The sequence below is a fragment of the Passer domesticus genome, chromosome 19, assembly GCF_036417665.1.
Source record: "Passer domesticus isolate bPasDom1 chromosome 19, bPasDom1.hap1, whole genome shotgun sequence".
NCBI lineage: Eukaryota > Metazoa > Chordata > Aves > Passeriformes > Passeridae > Passer > Passer domesticus.
In genome coordinates, this window is record NC_087492.1 from 11,178,356 (window position 1) to 11,200,292 (window position 21,937).

At 43.1% G+C, this 21,937-nt stretch overlaps 1 protein-coding gene across 9 annotated transcripts in view; it reads left to right on the forward strand.

Moving 5' to 3' along the window:
- AUTS2 (activator of transcription and developmental regulator AUTS2) overlaps positions 1–21,937 on the forward strand; it is a 778,310-nt gene that overhangs the window by 351,587 nt on the left and 404,786 nt on the right. For all 9 annotated transcript variants that reach the window (XM_064394839.1, XM_064394833.1, XM_064394832.1 and 6 more), the window contains one exon: positions 5,009–5,044. In XM_064394839.1, the coding sequence (XP_064250909.1) occupies positions 5,009–5,044 (36 nt within the window). The remainder of the gene's footprint in view (positions 1–5,008; positions 5,045–21,937) is intronic.

Here is a 21,937-nt window from a genome sequence, read left to right on the forward strand (position 1 = left end):
TTGCTTGGAGACAAGATGGCAGCGCTTTCTCTTTTGCTCAGCTTGGAGCTCAGTCAACTTCTTTTCCTTATCTTCCTGTATGTATTTATTTTTAATTGAGTCCTCCCTCTTTGGAATACATTTTTGTCATGTTTTACAAAACAGCCAGGAGATTTACCTGAGGAAAACATGAGAGTTACAGCTGACCTGGATGGTGAATGCACCAAGTATTCAGGGGTTCAGCCACCTCTTTGCTAATCAAAAATCAAATCACCTGATTTCTTTGGAGCACATTGCTAAATTCCTGATCTACCTGATCTCAGCCCTGCCTGCTGCCTCTGGTGTTGGTTGCAGGCTTTCAGTGAAGGGATGAACAGCAAAAGCCTCTCCCACATGGTCCCTGGATGGGGTTCAGCACCTCATCACTTCTTGCTGCAGCTGGCACCTTTTTGTCTGGATTGTTTTTCCAGTTCCTGCACAGGGTGTGGACAGGAATCTTCCCATTTGTCCCTACATTAAAGGTCTTCTCTTGGGCTCTCAAGAAAGCTATTCAAAGCTGCTGCACCCTTCATGGGTGCTCCCCAGCTCCCAGTGCCCTGTAGCTGTGTGCTTCTCCTGTGCTGGGTACTTTGTGCTTGAGAGGAGCCACGGTGAGGAGCTGACAATGAGCACCAAGTCCTGAAATCCTGAAGTCCCCTTCCCACCAGGTCTATGGCTGTTTGCTTCAGGAAGAGACATGTCTACACCCCGCCAGTAGTGTAATCTTGTGGGCAGCTCATGGTTTCAGCCCCAAATACAGGATATTTGCAATTCTTTTGTCTCCCATCCCTCTCACCTGTACAGAGCCAAAGACAAATCGAGGGACAGCCTTTGGGTTATGTGCTCTGAAACCCTCAGTGCTGCTCGCTGTCCAGAATATCACCAGTGATGCTGGCAGTGTGTGGAGGCACACGAGCAGAGCAGTGTCTGTGTGTGTGCCAGGAGCTGCTCAGCAGCAGTGCCTGAGCTTTGTGTGCGTGTGGCTGCGAGGGTGGGGATGTGTGTGTTTGTGTGTCTAAGGTTGGGTGCTTAAATGCTTTGTTGCATTATGTTAATTCCTCGGCAGTGCAATCAAATTCATGTCGTAATTAAAGCTGTCAGTTGGAAGGCAAGCCAATCGCCAAGAAAACACAGCATAACAAATGAAGTGAAATGATTCTGCGTGTAGCTATACAATGCTTCGCCAGGCATGAAATTAAATAAGTAATTTGATGTTGACATCAGAAATTGAAATGATACCCACTGTTCCTTCATTCAGTCAGACCTGCATAAACAATAGCCAGAACAAATATGTACAACACAGTGTTTCTCCCCACCCAGCTCCCCAAGTAATGCACAATATATATGCAAAATGGGTATAACTGTGCCTTCCAAGACCTCAAGGATGTAATTTTCTTTGGTACACAATAAACTAATGCTTACACGAGGGTTACTACATTTTTGCTTCTGGGCCAAAGTTCTTTTCTTTAAGAAAGGATGGAAACAAAAAGAAACAAACCAACCAAAAAAAAAAAAAAAAAAGCCCAGAACCCTGTCAATTTTGAGCAAGTGTATTTTGCTGATGGGCACCTGATGCAGGCTTCTGCTGGTGGTTGTGTGAATATCAAACAGTATTTCTAATGTCCTATTTTGCAAAGGGTTTCGGAAAGTGAAACCATTACCTCTATTATAGGCACACTTTATATAAGAGCTATAGAGCCAGCCAGTGCAGGATCACGACTCAGCACGGGCTCGTAAAGATGCCTGTACAGTTGGTGCCAAGGCTGGGCACGGGGTAGTGGGACCCTTTCGCTATTGGGAGTTCCCCAAAAGGTGAGAAGCTGTCTCCTTGCATAGCCCTCGCTTCAGCCTCTGTGCTCTGCCAGCACACGGTTCACAGCACAGCTGACAGTCATTCATGCATGTGCAGCACAGTCTTTCATACTTCAATTAAATAGAGTTTGCAAACTGTACTCTCCATATGCAGCATGCAATGTGTGAAGGGCTATATTTCCATCCAGCAAACTCAAGTTCCCTGGAAATGCACAGTTGTTCAGTGAAAGTCATTTGACTGCTATGTTTCGACTGTCCTCCCATAGCCATTGCAGCATTGCTTTTGAAGGAATGAAAATATTCAGTGGGAAATATTTTGTTTGCTTATTCTTTTTTCTTCCTCTTTATTGTTTTGTTTTGATACTCTATCCTTCCAAAACTTGGAATAAAAAGCAGACAAAAATTACACACAGATGCAGAATGCAAACTTTGGAGCTTTCAGCCAGTAAAGTAAGTTAAAAAAAACTGTGAGTGAAAGAGTGGGACTCGCTTGGCATCTGTACACAGCTGAAACAAAAGTGGTTATAACAATTGCACGTGTTGTGTTTGTGGGTAGATGTCCAGCTGAAATGAAAGGAACCTCAATGGCATGGAGCAGTGAGTGAAGAGGAAGGCAGTGTGTGTCCTGTTGGGAGCTGAGCAGGGGGTGCTCTGTGCCAGGCTGCAGAGCTGCAGGGCCACAGGGCTCCCAGTGCTGCCAACAGTCACAAGCCAAACAATATTAAGATGATGAAAAGCTGTTACCTTAATGAAGGTCCTCCAGGTGCAAGTATGGCAAAATGCACATGTGATACAGGACTTGGACAATTTTATAAATTTAACAAATTAGCATACTTTAGAGAAAGTATCCAATTAGAGGAACAGTTAATTAAGTAACTCCCCCCCTCTTGATTCTGCCCTCCACTGAAGCCCCCATTGCTCCCCCACCAGCTTCTAGCTCCACATTTATTATGTCTACAATATATGGAAAAAATAAATCCTCCTTGGTTCACTATAGAGGCAAAAAAAGACTAAATAAGAGTCCAGGAAGGTGAGCATACTGTTCTAAAATCTAAGGAAAGGGTAGGAAAAGGACCAGAGTTAAGGAGCTATGTAACTATATAGCAGTAGTCTACAGATTTGTGAATATATGAAAAATGTATAAAAAGCAAAAATCTTTTTGGCATCCCCAAAGCAGGGCCTGTGCCCACAGAGTGGCTGTGCCAGAGGGCTGTGCCCATCTGGGAGCAGGGTCAGGGCTGTGCCAGTGCCCAGGTCATTGCAGGATGGTCATTTCCAGGGACAGCAGGGAAGCAGAGCCCTCGGGGACATCATCTCTGGCACCAGGGGGTCTCCTGTGGGTGACAGTGGCACAGGGGAGCAGCAAGAGTGGGCACAGGAGGACTTTGGAGTGTCTTTGTGTGTGTGGAGCTCCCTTGCCTGCTGATAGCCAGAGCTGTGCACTGCAGTTCTGCAGTTTGGGTTCCTGTCTTGGAACAGAGGTGAAGTGACAAAAATTCTGTGTCTTCCCAGTGGTGTGCCCAGGTCCCTCTGAAGGTCTGGCTGTCCCCAGGCTGTGTCACCATGCAAAGGGAGGCTGTGCTGAGGAACAGAAGTGGGAATGGAGCTGCAGGAGTGGGAATGGAGCTGCAGGAGTGGGAATGGAGCTGCAGGGGTGGCAGTGGAGCTGCAGGGGTGGGAATGGAGCTACAGGGTGGGAATGGAGCTGTAGGAGTGGGAATGGAGCTGCAGGGGTGGGAATGGAGCCACAGGGTGGGAATGGAGCTGTAGGAGTGGGAATGGAGCTGCAGGGGTGGGAATGGAGCTGCAGGAGTGGGAATGGAGCTGTAGGAGTGGGAATGGAGCTGCAGGGGTGGGAATGGAGCTGCAGGAGTGGGAATGGAGCTGTAGGAGTGGGAATGGAGCTGCAGGAGTGGGAATGGAGCTGTAGGAGTGGGAATGGAGCTGCAGGGGTGGGAATGGAGCTGCAGGAGTGGGAATGGAGCTGCAGGAGTGGGAATGGAGCTACAGGAGTGGCAATGGAGCTGCAGGAGTGGCAATGGAGCTACAGGAGTTCCACACTGGTTCTCTGGCAGCCTCACTAGAGAATGCTTCCCTGCTTTTGCTGCTGTGCCCATGGGCCCTGGAGCTGGGCACTGGTGCCCCTGTAATGGAACAGCCTGACCTGGATTAGCACCAGGATCCCCCATGTCTCTGAGAGAACCTGCTGTGTAATCCCCATTGCTTAGATGAAAAACTAATGAAACAAAACCCCTTATCTCCTTAATTCCTGTGACTATAGAGGTTGTGATCATGTCCCACTTAAACTGAATTTCATGATGCTTTTTTTTTAAAAGCATTTAAACAAACTGATTATTTTCCATGTTAGTAATATTATTTTTAATTATTTTTATAAGTTTGAGTTTTGAAATCTATTTCACACTGTAGATATTTGCTGTTTGCATTTTGTTGTTGTTGTTGTTGTTGTTGTTGTTGTTTCTAAATCCTTGGTTTGTCAAACAATGTGGACATCCAAATGGGAAATTGTAGTGACTGCATTCTCCAGAAAATGGTACATTGACTAAAGCAGCTTCTCTGTGCCCACGCATTCTTTACATTTCAGACTACTAATTATGTTTACAAAATGTCTCATTTTAGAAAAGCACTATGTGTGTACTAACCAGGGCCTTTCGGGAATAAATTGGCAAACAGGTCATACACTGAAAAAGTCATCCAAACCCACCGGGCTTTTTGTTTTGAAGTCAGTCTACTTTTTTTCCCTTTCTCCCCCTCCCGCCTGCCCCTTTGTGGCCATGAAGCTGAGGAGCTGGAGTCCAGGGCATTGAATGTCAGCATGTCAGGGAGGCTGGTTGATGAGTGTCTGTTTAGTCTCAGTGCAGGGCGAAATGCCATCATTAATTCATTACCCAGCTGCCTGTCAAATAAATTGGCAATTACGTCCACCGCAGACGCTTGGAATTCAGTAAATAGCACGTTACCATCTCCGAGTCGTTGAGAGATGTAAAGGGAAAAATTAAGCAACAGCGTGTTTGTTTCAGTAGCAGATGACAAGGGGCAGGACGCTGGTGCTGTGATGTGGTGATGAAAAGCTTGGAAAGGGCTGGTAATGAGCTGTGTGGATTGGAACGTGTTAAAAACCATCACTGACTTTCCACTTTGTCTTTGTGTTTTATTGCAGAGCTCAGCTCCTTCCAGCTTGGGAACAGGCTACTTTGTAAGTGTACCTCCACTTTCACCCGTGTGCCTCAGCACAGAGTGTTCCTCACACAAAATGCCCTGCACAGGACAAGGACACCCCACAGCCCCCTCTGCCCAGGGCTCAGTGCACCCTTCTCACTCCTTCCTCCTCAAATGCCCTGCAAGTAACACTTCCAACATGGCGCTCTGTGCTTTCTTGAACTGATCAGGTGTCATTTTAATACCTACATACATTTTAACAGCACTTAATTTACACAATCATAGCAGATAAAATGAGCCGTGGTCTCACCAGCTCTCTAATGGGAGATGGTAGGATCTTGATTCCCCCTTGCACCCGTTCTTGTTGATTCACAGATTTTCAAGAGCCCATTGCAATGCTTTGCCTCATCTCCTGTGTACCACAGCCCAGAGAATGTGGCACAGTGATTTCTACCTGTTGCTTTCTAAAAAAGCCCATGGCTCATGGACACTCTTGAAAAACACAGAAGTTATATTTATGCCAGATTTACATTTTATGTCCTGAGAAGCAGATCAGGCCCCAGCTGATTTGAGAATTGATCCATTTTTTTTGGGTTTGTGATTTATTTGCATGCACCTGTATTGATTTAACAGTCTATATTCATACCTTTCTGTTCATTCCCACATTCATCAATATACCTTCTACTTGCACAGATAAGTTTGGGAGTGAAAAAATTTTCCATTCAATCCAATGTACTGCTTATTCTCTTCCAAGATTTATATCTAAATTGCTCATATCCTGTTTCTCTTGTAACTTATGCTGTATTCTCCAAGCACATATTTTCTGCCTTTATAATAACTGTAGGAGAAGCAGTGTTGTGTATGTCCAAAACCAGGTGGGTAAAATGGGAGCCTTGTCCCATAGCACTGCTCTGTGAAGTTATCAGTATGATCAAAGCCTCCTATCTTCTCATTGAACTCTGAGGAAAAGTAAACTCTATGGTATTCAATTACATGATGGAAAAACTTGGTTGCACTCTTGTCACATTCACAGAGAGTAATTTTCTTCTATTAGTTCATGGTGAATTTAGTCTTTTGTCACAGACGTCTGTGATCCTGTAAGAAAGTTATGGGATTAAATTGTAAACATGTGGTCTCACAAAAATTGCACAAAAATTGCTTAATACCTGGAGAAATGCTGTGTCCTGCTGGATTCACATTGGACTTCTGCACAAACAGAATGTTCACACTGCTGGTGATGAGGTATGAAAAGAGCATCCTCAGGTGGAAAAGTTTTGTGGTAGTTGTTCTAATTACACCAAGGCCTAGATCAGTGTAAGGTAAGTTGTGAAACAAAAACAAGCTGGTTTCCTTTTTTTCATCACTTGCCCTGATTTGTGTCTGTATTTTTAAGAGGGAGGGGATGAAGGGAAGAATGATACCCAATGGCTCAACATTTATTTAGAATTAAAAGTAAACCTTGAATGTCTTTCCATAGTCCAGAATGAATTGCTTTCGTTTGTCTGGGAAAATTGCAGTCATACAGAGGTCTGTAGACACTCTCTGGAATGGGACGGGTGTATTATGGGCTGGGGGGCTGTGCCTTGGATAAATGAGCCTTGTTCTCCTTGCAGGGAGAGCTGAATATGCATGGTTTGAGAGCAGTGCTCAGCTTCCTCTCTAGGCAGCAGAGGTAACAGAAGAGAAGCCATCTGCTGTTCCCTGCACCATACTGTCTGTGGGTTGGTCCACTAAAGTGAAAATCTGGAAGGTGTCAGCATCCCCTATGCTCCAACAGAAAGCTTGAAAGTTTCCAGCTCTCCTGAGCAAGGGATTCAGTAACAAGAAGAAGCCTGACATCTTCTAGGGCTGATGGATTGGCACCTTAAATCATTCCAATTTGGGTCTGTGTAGGTGGGGGAGACATCCCTTGTTGGTGCCATTAATATATTTAACTGAGCTGTTTCTTTTCTATAGTCACAGTATTGAGAGTCTCTAACTTCCTTTTTTTCTTTCCTCACTAATCGCCAACTAGGTAGAAAATGTGCTTCAGTTTCTACCTTAAAGTTCTTTTTACACTTACACAGTCTTTGATGAAACATGAAGGCTTTTTCCCCCTCCCTTTTCACTTTGGAAAATTGTTTTTAGGATTATCTTGCTTGTTGTTTTAAAAAAGCCCATACTCTTATTAACTTACATGGGGTAAATAAAACCCAGATGTGTTTTGTGGTACCAGACAATGAGAAAAATGCTCCAGAGTGATCCAATTAGCATATGTTTCTGATCAATGTAATTATTGTATTATCAATGTGTAAAGGAATATGCACTTGAATTGACTTCTTTTTTTCCAAAGCTTTTGACTAGGAAAGACTGTTAGTTTTTGTGTTTGGTGTTAACCCAGAACATCAAAACAGGGGTCATTGGTCTCAAATACAGTAAAAATAACTTCTAGTTTAATAGATAATAATAAAGCTTTGGCCCTTGGAGATGATTTGGTGTATGTTGGACACTGGCCTATGAAATATTCTGTACTGCAGCTCACCAGAGAGAACAGAGGAACCAGGTAGGTGAAAATGGACTGATGGACATCTACTGCAGAGGGAAGCAGGTTTCATTCAGAAAGGAATGAACACTGAGGTATGGGTTAAGTAGCACATGTTTGCTGTTTAAATCAAGTATTAATGGAATCTTCATGTTGCTAGCATAGAGAGAATCCAGCTTGGAATCCCCTCAGAGGACCCTGCTTGCACCAGGCACTCAGGTTTGAGGGATGGGATGGGCCATGTGTCTGCAATGTTTGTGCATGCTACAGCAAAGCTAAAATGACTTTTAGATCCTCTTACTCTTTAGAGATCACTGAGTGTTTAAGGAACATTTATAAAGCTGACACTTCCCAGGAACACAAAATCATTCCTCCAATATCTCTATGATAGCTCCATCCTAGTAATTCATTATCCAATTTCAGTGGTAGTGTGAAGCTGGAATCTTACCTGATTTTATACTGTAAGTAGATCAATATCTGACTGGCAGAGCTGGAATTCTTCTGATCTTGTTGTCTCTGTGTAAGTGCTTCTGGAAGAGCAATAGGGAAAGGAAAAATGCTCTGGAGGCCATTCCCAGCCTGCTTGGGCAGTGGAGAGGGTTGGGAATCTCCATCAGGTGGTTCAGCCCAACCCACACCCAGCTGGCTGATAGAGCTGCCCTGGACTGAACTGACTTTGGAATGAGCTGCCTTCAGCAAAATGGGCCCAGTGGCCACTGAAGGAGAGGGGATGGTGCAAAGTTGTCAATGAGCTCTAAATTCACCTTCAAGTTTGGATTTCAGTTGGGAAAAACTCTCTCCTACTCCTTTCACAGGTGTTGGTATTTCTGTAGATTCTGTTTAGAAGACATTTTTGTTGGAGTGTGTTTCACCTGTCTTGGTGCTCCTTGTCAAAGAAGACACTTTCCCATCCTTTTTGCCTATTATTTAACCAATAGTCAGAATATAGGAGGTAAAAATAATTCCAATTCTCCTGGGAGCCTTTTGTGCTGGCCTGACTTTATTGCTTCTTGTGGGATCAGTCCATCTATGATTGGTGCATGTGAAAAAAAAATTTAGGCATGCTGTTAATATTGGTGCACCCTAAGAAATCATAACTTAATACTTCCTGGAAGATCTCCCAGTTGTCTGTGATATTTTTTGCATTGCAAATTGTCATTGTCTCTCATCAAAGACAGATTATAAGGTAGATTATATCTCATCAAGATGTCAGATCAGATAATTGGAAAGTAGTTAGAATTTTAGAAAAAAAAATCACCATCTTTTTAACTTTAAAAGGAAAGCTGTTTGAATTATGGGAGTTTTTAATGTTGTCCAGCTGTCTTGAGATTTCAGAAGGTTGAGATGTTTTAGAATACAATTAGAACTTGTATAACAGTAAAGCTTTTTCTCTTACCTAGCTTTGAAGGATGGTTTTTGCTCGTTTGTATATCTTGCACACAGCCAAATTCCTGTTGAAGTGGATAGAGGTTCAATGGTTTGCAATATAGAACAGAGCAGAAATCAAAACTTAAATAACTGAGTCTTTTGCTTCTAAACAACAACCCTGATTCCCAAGATTGTCAGGTTCTTTGGCAAGTGTACAGTTTCTCTGCTTTTGGCAACTTATTTCCATTTCTGAATATGTCTGCTTCTTGAGTCTTTGTTCCAGTTTCTGAGTATTTTCTGTTCCTCTTTTAATGTTTTCTGGGGCTTTTTTTTGAGTGCATGTTTGTGTTATTTTCTTTTCAAATGCAGAGAGTTTGTGAATTTTTCAGAACTGGGTAGAATTTGGTAATAAGGTGGTGATGGAAATAACATTGGGAAGGCAGAAGACTCCTGTGACCCTTCTTTTCCAAACAGAGCTCTTGCTCCACCTTAAAAAAAAAAGAAAGAAAAGCTAAAACTGTGCTTTGCACATGGGTTGGTGACTCAGGCAAACATAAATCATGAGCTTATTCCCCAAGGCTCTGGCTAATCAGTTGTGCTATCCAATTTGGCCCTGAGTGGGTTGGGTTCAGCAGATGTTTGTGCAGCTCCAGCGTGCCACTGGGACACTGGCTTGTGCAATGTTGCATTACATTACTCAGAGCTCTAAAAACCCATCCCAGGGAGAATAAGGGGAGCACCAGTGGTGTTTGGTATGGATGTGATGGAAAAACCAATCTTTGGCCTAGATAAGGCCAGCTATTTCTGTGTGCACTGGGAGGGATTTTCATCTGAGGCATCATCCTGCAGAAGAAATGTGGAATTAGTTACAGCAGCACATTCTGTGCTCTCAGAGAGCCCTTCAAAGAGCAGGTTTTCCCTCGTTGCCTGGTCCATGTGTTTTGGCAGTGGTCCTGAGGAGCTGAGCTGTGTTCCTTGAGGTGGTCAGGTCTGTGATGCTGGGTGAGGGGCTGTGAAGAGACTCCACTCCAGTGAAGTGCTGTAGGACCCATTGGCTCCGCAGGAGAGAACAGATCAGATCAAAAGTGTTGTTTGAAAGGAGCTCAACAAATCCAACCTGCTAAAGCTGCAGAAGGGATGCAGTCCTTTGCTCCATCACGTGCACAGTGGTGTTGGTAAATAAAAAACTGCTCTTGCAAGTAGGTTAAGCTGCTCAGTTAATTTTAGAGCTTGACTTTAGAAGCCAAACATTTAAGTGTATTTTGGTATTTTGCTGGTGTGAAAGTGTGTGTCCATCTGAAACACCCTAAGGTCCACAAAGGCACTGCACAGTGGCTGTTGGGACAGCACCACACCATAAACTGTCATGTCCCCTGTGAATAGAGTTGGAAAGAGGATCCTTGTTATCCTCTCTCTGGCACTATAAATCTTTGTTAACGAATCCTAATTTGCTTAGTAGGGTAATGAATGATCTCCAATTTTCTCACTGTAATTAGTTTTACCAACTATTATTGTGAAGGGTATATTGAAATCCATTTTAACTTCACTTTAAATTCTCCATGTGCCCATTCTTTGCAAAAGTGAAGCTGACAACAGAGGTTATGAATCTTCTGATAGTAAATTCAGATTGGAGCAAAGTGGACAAGATCCCCAGTAGAAATCTCTCTGTGGGCTTTAATTACTCATTAGTGTTTGCAGCCCTCAGTGGAGTAGGTTTGGTATGGTGCACTGAGACCAGGAAACCTGGTGTTTCTTCATCTAAAATCTTTTAGGTGTTGTCTTTTGTTTTCCAAGAGCCATTAAAAATGCAGTTTATTCTAACTGCTGCTGTAAGGGAGACATCATCATTGCCAACTAAATACATTGCACGTAATAAAGTCTACCCCAGCTCTATTAATTTTAGCATTTATAAACCAGAGTGCTGCTCCTAGGGAGAGCTGAGACTCTAATTAAAGAGTTTGCTAACAACATGACCAGCAAAGCAAGAAGAACAAGAGCAGCTGCATTTCCAGCATCCTGCTCATCACAATAAGAATACTTGGAGGAAAACAACCGGTTTTGGAGAAGAAAACTGTATATTTCACATATTATTGACTCAGTATTTGGGGAAAGATTAGGCAAGCAGAATAAATGACCTGAGCTGGAATTTGGTCAGGATAGATCTCAGAAAATTTTGACCAGAGATGGTGAAGGTTGGAGTTATTTTTACAGCCCTTCGAATGGTATTTCCTCAAACACTGTAGAACCCTGCCCTAATGCATGCTTGTGCTTTTTGAATAACATGTTTTGAATTTAAGATATTAATCCATACAGTTCTTTGGATTGTGTGTGTGAAACTGTGTTGTCCAAATGCTATAGAAGGAGAGCAGGACACCACAGCAGTTTCTTACCCAACCAGACAGAACTGAGACCAGATTTCAGAACTTCAGGTCTTTCTGGTTTGTCCTCTCATTGCTGAAACACAGATTTTCACCCTCTGTCTGAACAATGCAACTTCTTCAATAACTTCACAGTAATTTCTTTAGGACAGTCCTTTAGTGATTCAGGGGATGACATCCCCAAGGAGGTGTCACTCAGGATGGAGCAGAGTGTGCTCCTTGCCCAAGCCCACTCCTGCTGGAGTTCTTGAGCAGTTCTCTGCTTTGTCTAATTAATAATTAAATAATAATTAATACATATTAATTATTAATAATTATTTGTGCTTTGCCTAAGATTTGCACTTCTGTGGATTTCCTATGTTTCTTTTAAATTTTATTTTTATTATTTCTGGAATGGTGCTACATTTACTGCTCTTGCCTTTCTTCAGCAAATGCTTCCCTTTTCCTCCTGTTTATGTGCATGTTCCTCACTTACCTTGTTGGAGCCACCTCTTCTCCAAGAATTACAAGTGTGATGAATAGAGATATCATAAAAAAAAATAAGGGGGAAAGGAAGGGAATAAGAGGGTTTATGTATCTGGAGGGGTGATATGAAACTCTCCATTATCTGTCAGAAGGGTGTCCCTCTTCTGTAACCAGTAGAAAGGGGAGTGTTGAAAGTGGCTGGTTGATAACTTCATTTACAGTTTAGAATCCTGGAGGTGTTCTTGGTTCATATTTCTTGTGATATTTCAGGTGAAGTTGCTTAATCATTTTTTTCCAGCAAAAATCAATTTAGAAAAATCAAGACAATAATTTATTTGCAAGTGTTTAATTTAATAATTTCTTCTTCTGGACATTGTAAGATTTCTGTAAGTAGCAGAAAGACTTAAGATTTGCAGTCAGTCTGTTTGGTCTCAAATGCCCCATGTTACTGTGGCTCGTGTTCTGCTCATCAACTCCTGCAAAGCAAAAGGATTCTTTTTTGTGTTCCCCCTCTTTCTCTTTCCCATAACTCATGACACAAATTGCAGATGTTAACCTGAATAATAAAGGATTGCTTCACTGATTGCTAAACATGCATTATGGTGCTTTTAAACTCATTTCAGGTCATCCTACTGCAAATTAGTTTGATTGCAAGCAGTTAAGCTGTCATACACAGAGCCTCCATCTTCCAAGGGCCTGAGTTTCATATCAGTACAAGAGAATGCTCAGCAGCATTGCCTGCATTGTACGTTTGATATTTTGGAGGAAAGATTGTTGAGTCTGTAGAGAGGTTCTGTATGGTTTCATGAAAAGGAAAGGGCTGTTCAATCCCTTACTGGAGTGCTGCAGGGAGTCCTGGCTTTGGGTGATGTGTAAAAGGGGCTGACCACGCTCTGTATGACACAAGAGCCAGTTTTCCCTTGTTTGTGATGTTTTGGAACTTGGTGGAATTTGCAGCCCCGTGGAAAGAGTGACATTAGACTGTTCCTGTTGGAAATTATCTCATGGCATTATTGTTTGTGGTGAGATTTTGCTCAGTAAAATATGATTTAACCTTTCAATTATGTGTCATTAACAGGAGAACCTTTCACGATCTCTGCATGGTGTAACACAGGAATTTATAGACCAGCATACTCTTAGGCAAAATGGCAAAAAGCATTGTGGTAGAAAGGAGGTGAAAGGCTAAAATGTGGTGATTTCCCTGGAAAGGGGATTTGTGGTGCCTGTTTGGGTGGGCCCTGTGTGGAGAGGGAGTGAAGCTCACCCCAGCCTGGGCTGCCTTGCAGAGGAGAAATGCAGAGCTGCCCTGCAGACCTGGTGACCTTGGAAAGCACCAGTGCAATTATGGACTGACTGATAGGATTTCTGTGTAGGAAGATAATGCAAAAACCTCCAAGGAACCAGGAGTGTGCACTATGGATGGATGATGAGGAGAAGCCATGTGCTGGTGTTATTCTGATGGCAGTTTCCATAAGCTTTTCATTTTCCCATTTTCTGAGAAATGCATTCTCTCTCAAGTTTTAAAAGAATACCTATTAATTTTGGCTGCATCATATTATTGGGGGTTTTTTTAAACAATAGGTCTTTTTCTTCCTGCAAAATTCACAAGTAAGGAAATGCTGAGCTAGTTAAGTCAGGAGGAAAACACTGCTGTAATGCTGCAGGCACTCAGCTCTGAGCCTTGCCTAAAGTATGACTTGTTCCTATGCCAATGAGTGGTGTTAAGGTGAATATTAGGTTATTCTTCTTTTGAAGGCTGAATATTGGGTTATTCTTTTGAGTCCCTTGGAGGGGTAGTAGGCTTGTACCTGAAGCAGAGAACACATCTCCTGATTGTAAGAATTAAGGCTGAATTTCAGAGAAAAGAGTCCAATCCCCTTTCTCAGCCTTTTATGTCAGAACTCAAAATTGCTGTCTGATAAAATGTAGGACACCAGATTGAATTACTTCATTGAACCACTGCTGTCCCCTGTTAATGGTAATTGCACGGATATAGCGGGCTTTCTTGGCAACATCTCAGATATTTACCTCCCACTGTTTTTCAATTCAAACCTTTGATGAAAATATTCCCAGTACTTCTTTAAAGCAGACACCCAACTGTCTTTCTTGACAAAGGCAAGGTCTTTAAATCAGATCCTGACAATTTGTGACACAGCAGTCTATCTAAATCACCTTTTACCTATGTCTCTGTGTCATTTCCTGGAAAAAAAATGTCCATCAGAAGAAGGTTGCTGAGGGCTTGGTGCTCAGAGAGTCTGTATGTGTGGCAGCACTGAGCTGGAAGATTTGTGTGTTTGTTTCAGTGGAAGTAATTAAATGAAGGCTTGTAAAGTTGCAATGCATGCTGTAATGGTTCATTAGAAATATTTGGGAGTATTTTGTCCATAAGAAAATGGTTATTAGGTTATTGTTGCTCTCAGACCATTAGGAAGTCAAGGTTTCTGATGGCCTTTCTTCTAGCAGTGGTAAATCTGTTTAAAAAGAGAAAACAGGGCAAATATTTTCATCTTTGCTCCACCTGAGGGTTAATGTGCATTCAGCTGAAGTAGCTTACATTCATCTCCTGAAATCTCATCTCTCCAGATCTGTGAACTCTCCCTCCCACAGAGGGGTGTGGATGCCACAGCACTCCTCAGCCCAGCCATGGTGCGGTTTGGGGCCTGAGGTGAGCAGGGCTGTGACTTCTGTTTCAGTTTGAAAAGCCAGGTGTCTGCTAAGGAAGGCAGGAGCCCCCCCTGAAATGGCAAATGTAAACCCCCTCCCTCTGAATTGTTATAATTTTGAAATTAAGGGGGTCTCAGGCAAAGGTATGGGAGCAGGAATAACAGTTCTTTACTATAGAAGAAAATAAAAAGATAAAATAAACAATGCAGTAAACCAAAACAACACTGTGAGAGTCAGAATAGGTCCTGACACCCTGTGGGTCAGGCTGCTGGTAGCAGTCCAGTTGGAGTTGTGGCTCAGCCCTCCTGCAGTGTCAGTGTGGTTCTGTTGGAGCAGGGATCCTGTAGAAGGGTGCAGTCTTCCTCTGAAGATCCAGTGGAAGAGGCAGCTGCTGTTCCTCTGGGAAATCCAGTGGAGAAGCTGTCTTGCTGTCCCAGGATCTCAGATTATATCCAGGTAGGAATGCTTGGCTCCTCCCTCTTGGGTTGCTGTAGTTTGTATCAGCCATGCAGTGACATTCAATGTTCCGTTATCAGCAGATGTCCCCCCAGATGGAGGATTGGTGTGGAAGAGATACAGAAAACTGCCCAATGAACAGAAGAGAACTGCCACACATCTAACAGATGACAATAGAACGCATCTTGCCTTGCAGTCTGGGACATTCCTGCAGTCACAGCCGTGCCCTTGGCATTGCTGGGGCATTGCTGCCTGCCCCATTGCTGCCCCTGCTCGCTCCTCCTGGGGCTATGCCACCATCTCTGCATTCCTGACTGTGCTTCTGGGACAATCTCAAGGCTGGCATGTAATGTCAGTGGACTTGGACATGTTGTGTAGCATCACTGTAAAATAATTTATAGGAAAAACCTGTAAAAATCAGTTGTCTGTGAATGAAAGGAGAGTAGTTTCTATGAGAATTTATTATGAATGATTTGGCTGTTCATGTCATTCCATGGCCTGTATTTATTGCATGGCACAATGTGTTTAGTAAACCAAAACCATAAAAATATCTGCAAACTGCTGGGAAACACTGGGCAAATGAAGAGCCCTGGGCATGAATGAGGAAGGTTATTAAGAAACAGAGAGAGGAATCACAAGAAGGTGTGTTCATCATAGTGCCCACCTGTGTGTTTGTGGAGTACTGGGCAGACAGATTTCAAGCTATTGCTGTAATAGAACCTCCTAATATTGATAGCATTGACTAATTGTTCCACCTTAGCACCTGAAAAGAGGTTGTTAGGTGGCAGAACAGATACCAGGCAAAATAAGAGATCAGCAGATAACTTCATTAGCAAAGTGTTAATCCTTGCCAAGGAGGACTTGTCTGTCAGGGATGGTGATGAAAGGTGAACTTGGAGGGGGAAAAAATAACTGTTCTGATGATTGTATGTGCCAGGCTGGTTCAGAGAGTGAAGTTCATGTTTGGAATGGCATCAGCACAGCACATGGTGACACTTATGCCATTTGGAAATGCAAGGAACCTTTCAAACCAAGTGCTGGACTGGGGTAGATCAGTGAATGCAAGAGGAATGTGTTGCAGTTTCAAGGAATCATTTCTGACCCCAGGTGTGAGGGGTTTTGTGGTGCTCAGCTGAAAGGAAAGAGAGGGATTTGAGATTTTTCAAGCATGTAAAAAAAATTCTTCCAGCAGAGATGGTCATGTAAGTCCATGTTCCCTCTGTTGTGATGAGGAATGGAGAAGGGAAGAGAGCTGCTGCCTCCTGTTCTGCTTCCATGCTTTTGTTTTCTCCTGTGGCTTCCGAAGGTGGAAGTAACTGATTCTAGACAAACAGTTTGATGGCTTTGCCACACTTCTGGTATCCAGGTTCTGATTATTTTCTTTGCTGAAATATGGCATTAAATGTAACAAGTGAAGCATTTGTACTGCTGTACCTTGGCACAGCAGCAGTAGCCCCAGAAGTTTTCCACCTGCAGCCCCTGTTTCTGTAGATGGGCACATGCAGGGGTTGGAGAACTGGCAGCACAGATGCTGGGGAAGGGGCTGTGTGATGGGGCTCTCTGGAAGGGCCTGATGGTGACAGTCCCTGTGCAGAGAGATCACTCCCACCTGGTGAGAGCTGAGCCCTGCTCCTCCCTCCCTCCCTCCCTGCACAGCAGTGACATCTGCCCTGCAGGGCTGCTCCCCTCGGGGTGGCAGCTGTGCCAGGCTCTCACAGCCAGCCTGACCCTGAGCTGGCACAGCCCTGCAGCCACCTCCCTGTCCTCAGCTGCCAGCTTGGAAGAGGCAGCCTGGAGCCCAGGATGCTGTTAAACAGCACCAGGACTTGTTTGCTCCCTCCGCACTGCCCCTTCCCCAGTGCACTCGGGCTGTGCCGAGTCCAAGAACTGCCGAGCTGCCAACGAGAGCAAAATTACTCACAGCTGCTGAGTGCCACCTGCTCCTGCCCAACTGCAGCCAAAACAGCTTCCTCCCCGGAGTGCCCTGCAGTGGGGAATCCAAAAGCTGTTCAGAGCAGGCAATATTTAGCGTGGATGGGGAAGACACACAGCAGTTCTTGCTTGGGAGCAGAGCGTGTGACGCAGGAGGTCTCCAGGACTAATGTCTGTCTCTTCCGTTCCAAGCTCCCTCAAATCACCCCTTCTCCTTCTTCCAGTATGTTGCTTATGAATATTAATTCAGCCCTCTCTCCCTTTATATGCCACCCTTTTTCCCCATCCAAGCTAATGCAAATTTAATGTTGCTAAAAAAAAGAAAGAGAAAAAAGTCTGCAAATGACAATAAGAGCAGAGTGTCTTCCTTGGCTCTGTGATGTATTCTTGCAATGACACCTGGTGTGACACTGCATTTTATTCTGTGGTAGAAGGACTCCTTGACCCTAAGAAGGCAAAAGAACACACTTTCTTGTGATTCCCCCTCTGTTTCTTAATATCCTTCCTCATTCATCCCCAGTGCCTTTCACTTGCCCAGTGTTTCCCAGCAGTTTGCAGATATTTTTATGGTTTTAGATTACTAAATACATTGTGCTTACTTACATTGCCTGTGGTATAGAAACAGTAAATAAAAGGTTGACATCATTATGAATTCATAGCAAGAGGCCACTTGACAGCTCTCTGAACACCATTTTCTTTCTTATAGAGTACTTCATCACTTCAAAGGACTCTGTTCTCATTGAATCAGTAGAAATGTTGTTGTATTTAACTAGAAAACCATGTTCTAATGTCTACATTCATTTATTTAAAAGGAAGATTTGAGGAAGACTTGTTGTTGAGTTAACCTGCTGAGTTTTATCAAGTTTGTGCCTGGCTTTAGGCTTAGGAGCTCGCTTGCTTAGGCGCCTTTCAGAGTCAAAGCTTAGGTTTAATTTTGTTGCTTGTATCATCATTATCCATTGATTACTTCTTGCTTTCATGTTTGCAGTTCAGTTCCCAGTGTTTCTTTTTTCCTTCCTCTGCTTTGCTATCATTGTCTGAGTGTCATTAAACTGCTTTGAATTTGCTCTTCATTCATTTCTGAGCTCGGTTATAAAGTCCTTTTCCTTGCCTATCTGCAGTACAAATGCCTGGAGTGATAATAACTAAAGCCTCTTTATTATTTCTTGAAAATATCACCTGGGATGTTCAGCTGAAGGTGGGTTTGCTGCAGCTTGTTTGGAAAGATAAAGAGAACTTGAGGCAGCGTGGGGAGAGCTGTGGGTACTCAGGCTGTCACATGCTCACTTGCATAAATAATGTCAGCTAGGAAATAAATCATAGCACTCTTTTGCTGTTGCTAGCCTGGCTTCCTAAAACTTCTCCAGGTCCTCCCCAGGGGCCTCTGCCTGATGCTGGTGATGAATATGTAAGGGAACAATTGGAATACAGGGCTTTGAGAAGTGGCAATCCCAAGAAATTCCACTGACAACCTGTTCTGTTTCTCCCATCTATTTCTTCCTCATTGCATAGTACCAGGGAATTTGTTGCTCATGATACAGGAGACCCCTTTGGAGGAGCTCCTTGTTCCCTTTCTCTGCACAGCCCAGAGGAAGGGGAAATGCTTCTTCCCTATAAAGGGATGATTGAGCTGCCTAAAAGCACATGGAAAGGCAGGATGGTAGAAACAGGTCACAGCCATTCTCTGCAGGTCATTGCATCCAAACTCTGGTTTGCAGCTTTGCCTTGACAAGCAGCTTCCCTGGCCCAGGAGCTCTGTGCCTCCCTGTGTTCCTGTGCTCCTGCTTCCACAGGGTCTCTGTTTCTCCCTTCTTTTCAATTATTGTGTCAGTTGACTGTGTTCACATAGCTAGAGAGCAGTGAAATATTTCATCTGTTGACTGCTGCATCTAAAATAGATTAAATTAGTGTTTATTCAACTTTTTACTGCTGACTTACAAAATTACTTTTAGTCTGGTTTGGATAGATAACTTTTTCTATTAATTTATTGCCATGCTCTGCTTTGATTGCTTTTTTTCATTGGTATCAAATCATATGCTGCTTTAATATTTCCTCCAAGATGTGCTCTTGATTAAGTCTATGTTGGATATTTATACCACTGAGAAGGATACTATTTAGAAATTCACTTTCTTAATAAATACCTGTTTTTAAAGCTCTCACTTCTCCAAATTAAGGTGCCATGATTTAAGTGTAGTTAATCCTACTTTGTTTCATGGAGCTTTTGCATATACATTGGGAGGAAATACTGCATCATGAATGGACACATATAGAATAAATGATACAGGATCAAAGGGGATGTGATTTTGGGATGAGGTGTAAAACATTTTGGTTTCAATTTTTATGTAGTGCCAGAATGATTTTCATTTCGGTACTATGGCAGAATCTGATATCCTCTTATTAGTTTCTCTATGTGAATAGTCCTTGTCTCAAAAAGCTCATAAGAGAAGTGAGTTGTGAATTTTGAGATTTAAAAAAACCCCAAAACCATTGGAGAGAAGATAATATCATGCAAAAAAACCCCATAATTATATAATAAATAATTATATAATATATAATTATATATTGTAAATGACCTCATCAATCAGAAGCCAGTTCACAGTTGCTGTCCATAGCCATCAGTGTGGTTGTGGATGTGCAAAGGCTCAAGAATCAAAAGAAAATCTGTCCAGGGCTGGTACCAGAGTTCCCAGTTCCCAGCAGCTGCAGTGGCTGCCCCAGCTGCTGAGCTGGTCTGGGGGGGTCAGTGAGTAACAGACAGGCTCTAGATGTGTGGCACACCTCACAAATCATATTTTTCTGTGTGACTTTGTAGGAAAATGCTTTTTCACAAAATGTTATTTGGAGGGGCTTTGCTCAAGAAGTTTATGTACAACAAATTGATGTTTTCATGAGCTCTTCAATTTGTTTTTCAGCCTAGCCTATTACACTTGACCTTTCTTTACACCAAAAAAAAAAATTCAAATGGTTGTAACTCTTGAGACACACCATTTTATATATAATTTTTTGGGAATGTATTTTCTTTTTCAGGTGCTACTTCTTGAAAAAATATCCTGATATATCCCTCCCAAGTATGGAGCATGCATGTGAATCTTGAGGCCATGTCAGCTGTGGTTGCTCTCACTGTCTGCAATCTCCTGCCAGTGCTGGGAGTGCTCCTGCACCTCCTTCCCTGCCCAGCCCTGCACAGATTCAATCACAGCTCCAGTTCATTTTGCTCTTTTAAGCTGATGGGGTTGATTTTGCTGGTAGCAGAGGAAGGTGCATGAACAGATCCTTCTGCTGGCTGCAGGGCACATGTGTAATTCCATGGGGGAGCCGTAAAACCCATGGGGAGCTTGCAATGGCTTCAGCTGCAGCAGCTGTTTGTGACTCAACATCTGGCCTGGCCTCAGCCTCAACACTCTCAGTGTTCTCAAACTGATGAACTGAGCATTTGGGTAGTTTATGTAAAAACAATCTGTTTTAATGGTTTTCTTTTGCTTTTTTTTCACTCTTTATGTCCCTTTGAAGGAAAAGAAAAGGACTTGTATGTAGATTTTTTTTCCCCAAAAAACCTCTGGCTCTGCTCTCTGCTGATGGAAAGGCCTTGTTGCCTGGAGATAAAAGCACCATTTCTTGCATCAGTTTAAATTTCACTCTCCTCTTCACAGTCTCATCTCAACAAAGCAGAGGTTCAAGTTTAAACACATGCTTACATCTGTTTTATTCAGGAGAGCGTGTAAGCACACATGCATAACTGAAGTCAATGGGATTTAAGTGTGTGCTTCACTTTAAAGCATGTGCTTCACCACTCCCCTGAATGCAGGGGGTTTAATCTGAGTGCTTTGGAAATTGCAGTGGCCTTGCACATATTGCTTCTTTTATCCATCTGGAAGAAGGGCTACTGTGAAATTTAGTAAGTACTGTTCACACTTTGAAATTTTCATATAATGCATGCCTGTTTCTGTCCTTGCAGTAAGTTTAGTTTACACACAAAAGCACCCTGTGAAGGTGGTTGGAATTTGTTCCTGTGCCTTGGAGAGGGCTGTGTGGGGGCTGATGGGGGTGGGTGGGTGTTTAGACTGTGGCTGTGCCCAGCTCTTCTGTCTAAAGCATATGGCACCCACCACTGCAATATTTAATCTGTGCCTGGCACTGGAGGCTTTCCAGTGGCCACTTGTGAATATTAACTTGTCCAGGACAGCAGAACCTTTCCCCAGACCGTGTTAGAATGAAGAGCTCAGAGGCACCTGAAGAGCAGTCACTCTTACCTGCCTGCCTGGGTGTTGGTGGTACTTGGAAACCTCTGTAATTTCCCTTCAGATGTGGAACTGCAGCTCAGCAGCTGGGCCCCAATGTTTTGAAAATCTTTGAGAACTAATTAGGCTCTCCTCAGAGTACAGCTCATCCAGCCAGTCTGAATAAACAAATGGCACCGTTTGTATTAGGAAATCTCTACAAATGACTGATCCCTGTCATGGGGTAACATTAATCTATTTAGTATAGATTTCCAATAGTTAACCATCTGGCTCCATGCAGTTTTCCAGAAAATACTCACTACTGGGGCTGGTGCAAAGAAGAAGGTGGGATTAATAACCTGAATACATCATATGAAGCATTAATCTTTAGGATTGGCCATTTGTTTTTATCAAAACAACTCCCATAAGATAATATTTCACAGCATGTGGTGCTTGCCTGGACTTCTTTCAAAATGAGAAAATGTTTCAGTGTCTGCCATGATCTGCACTTTGCAAATTCAGTGTGAATGATAAAGGCTGGAAGAATTGTGTGTTGTATTCTGCTTTATGTTGCATTTACAGTCCTGGCCAGTTCAGTGGAAATGTGTGTGCATTGTGATATTGGTTGTTAAAGCTTTCCATTCAGAACAACACTTCTACATAAGACTAAAATCACCCAGGTCAATGCCAATAATTAACACACAGGCTGGGACAGGCACTGCATTCACCTGATGGATGAATTTTGTCAACTGAGCTGTCCAGGCAAGTCCAGACTCTTGGTGCAGGTTAAATGGGCTCAGTCTGGCTGAGCATTTAGGCACCTGCTTGACTTTAATCACTGCTTGCTCTGCAGATTTCACTGGTCCCAAGTGCTCTGTTGAAATGCAGCCCTGTGCCTTAGGTCCTGCCTCAGCTCCCTGACCTGCAAG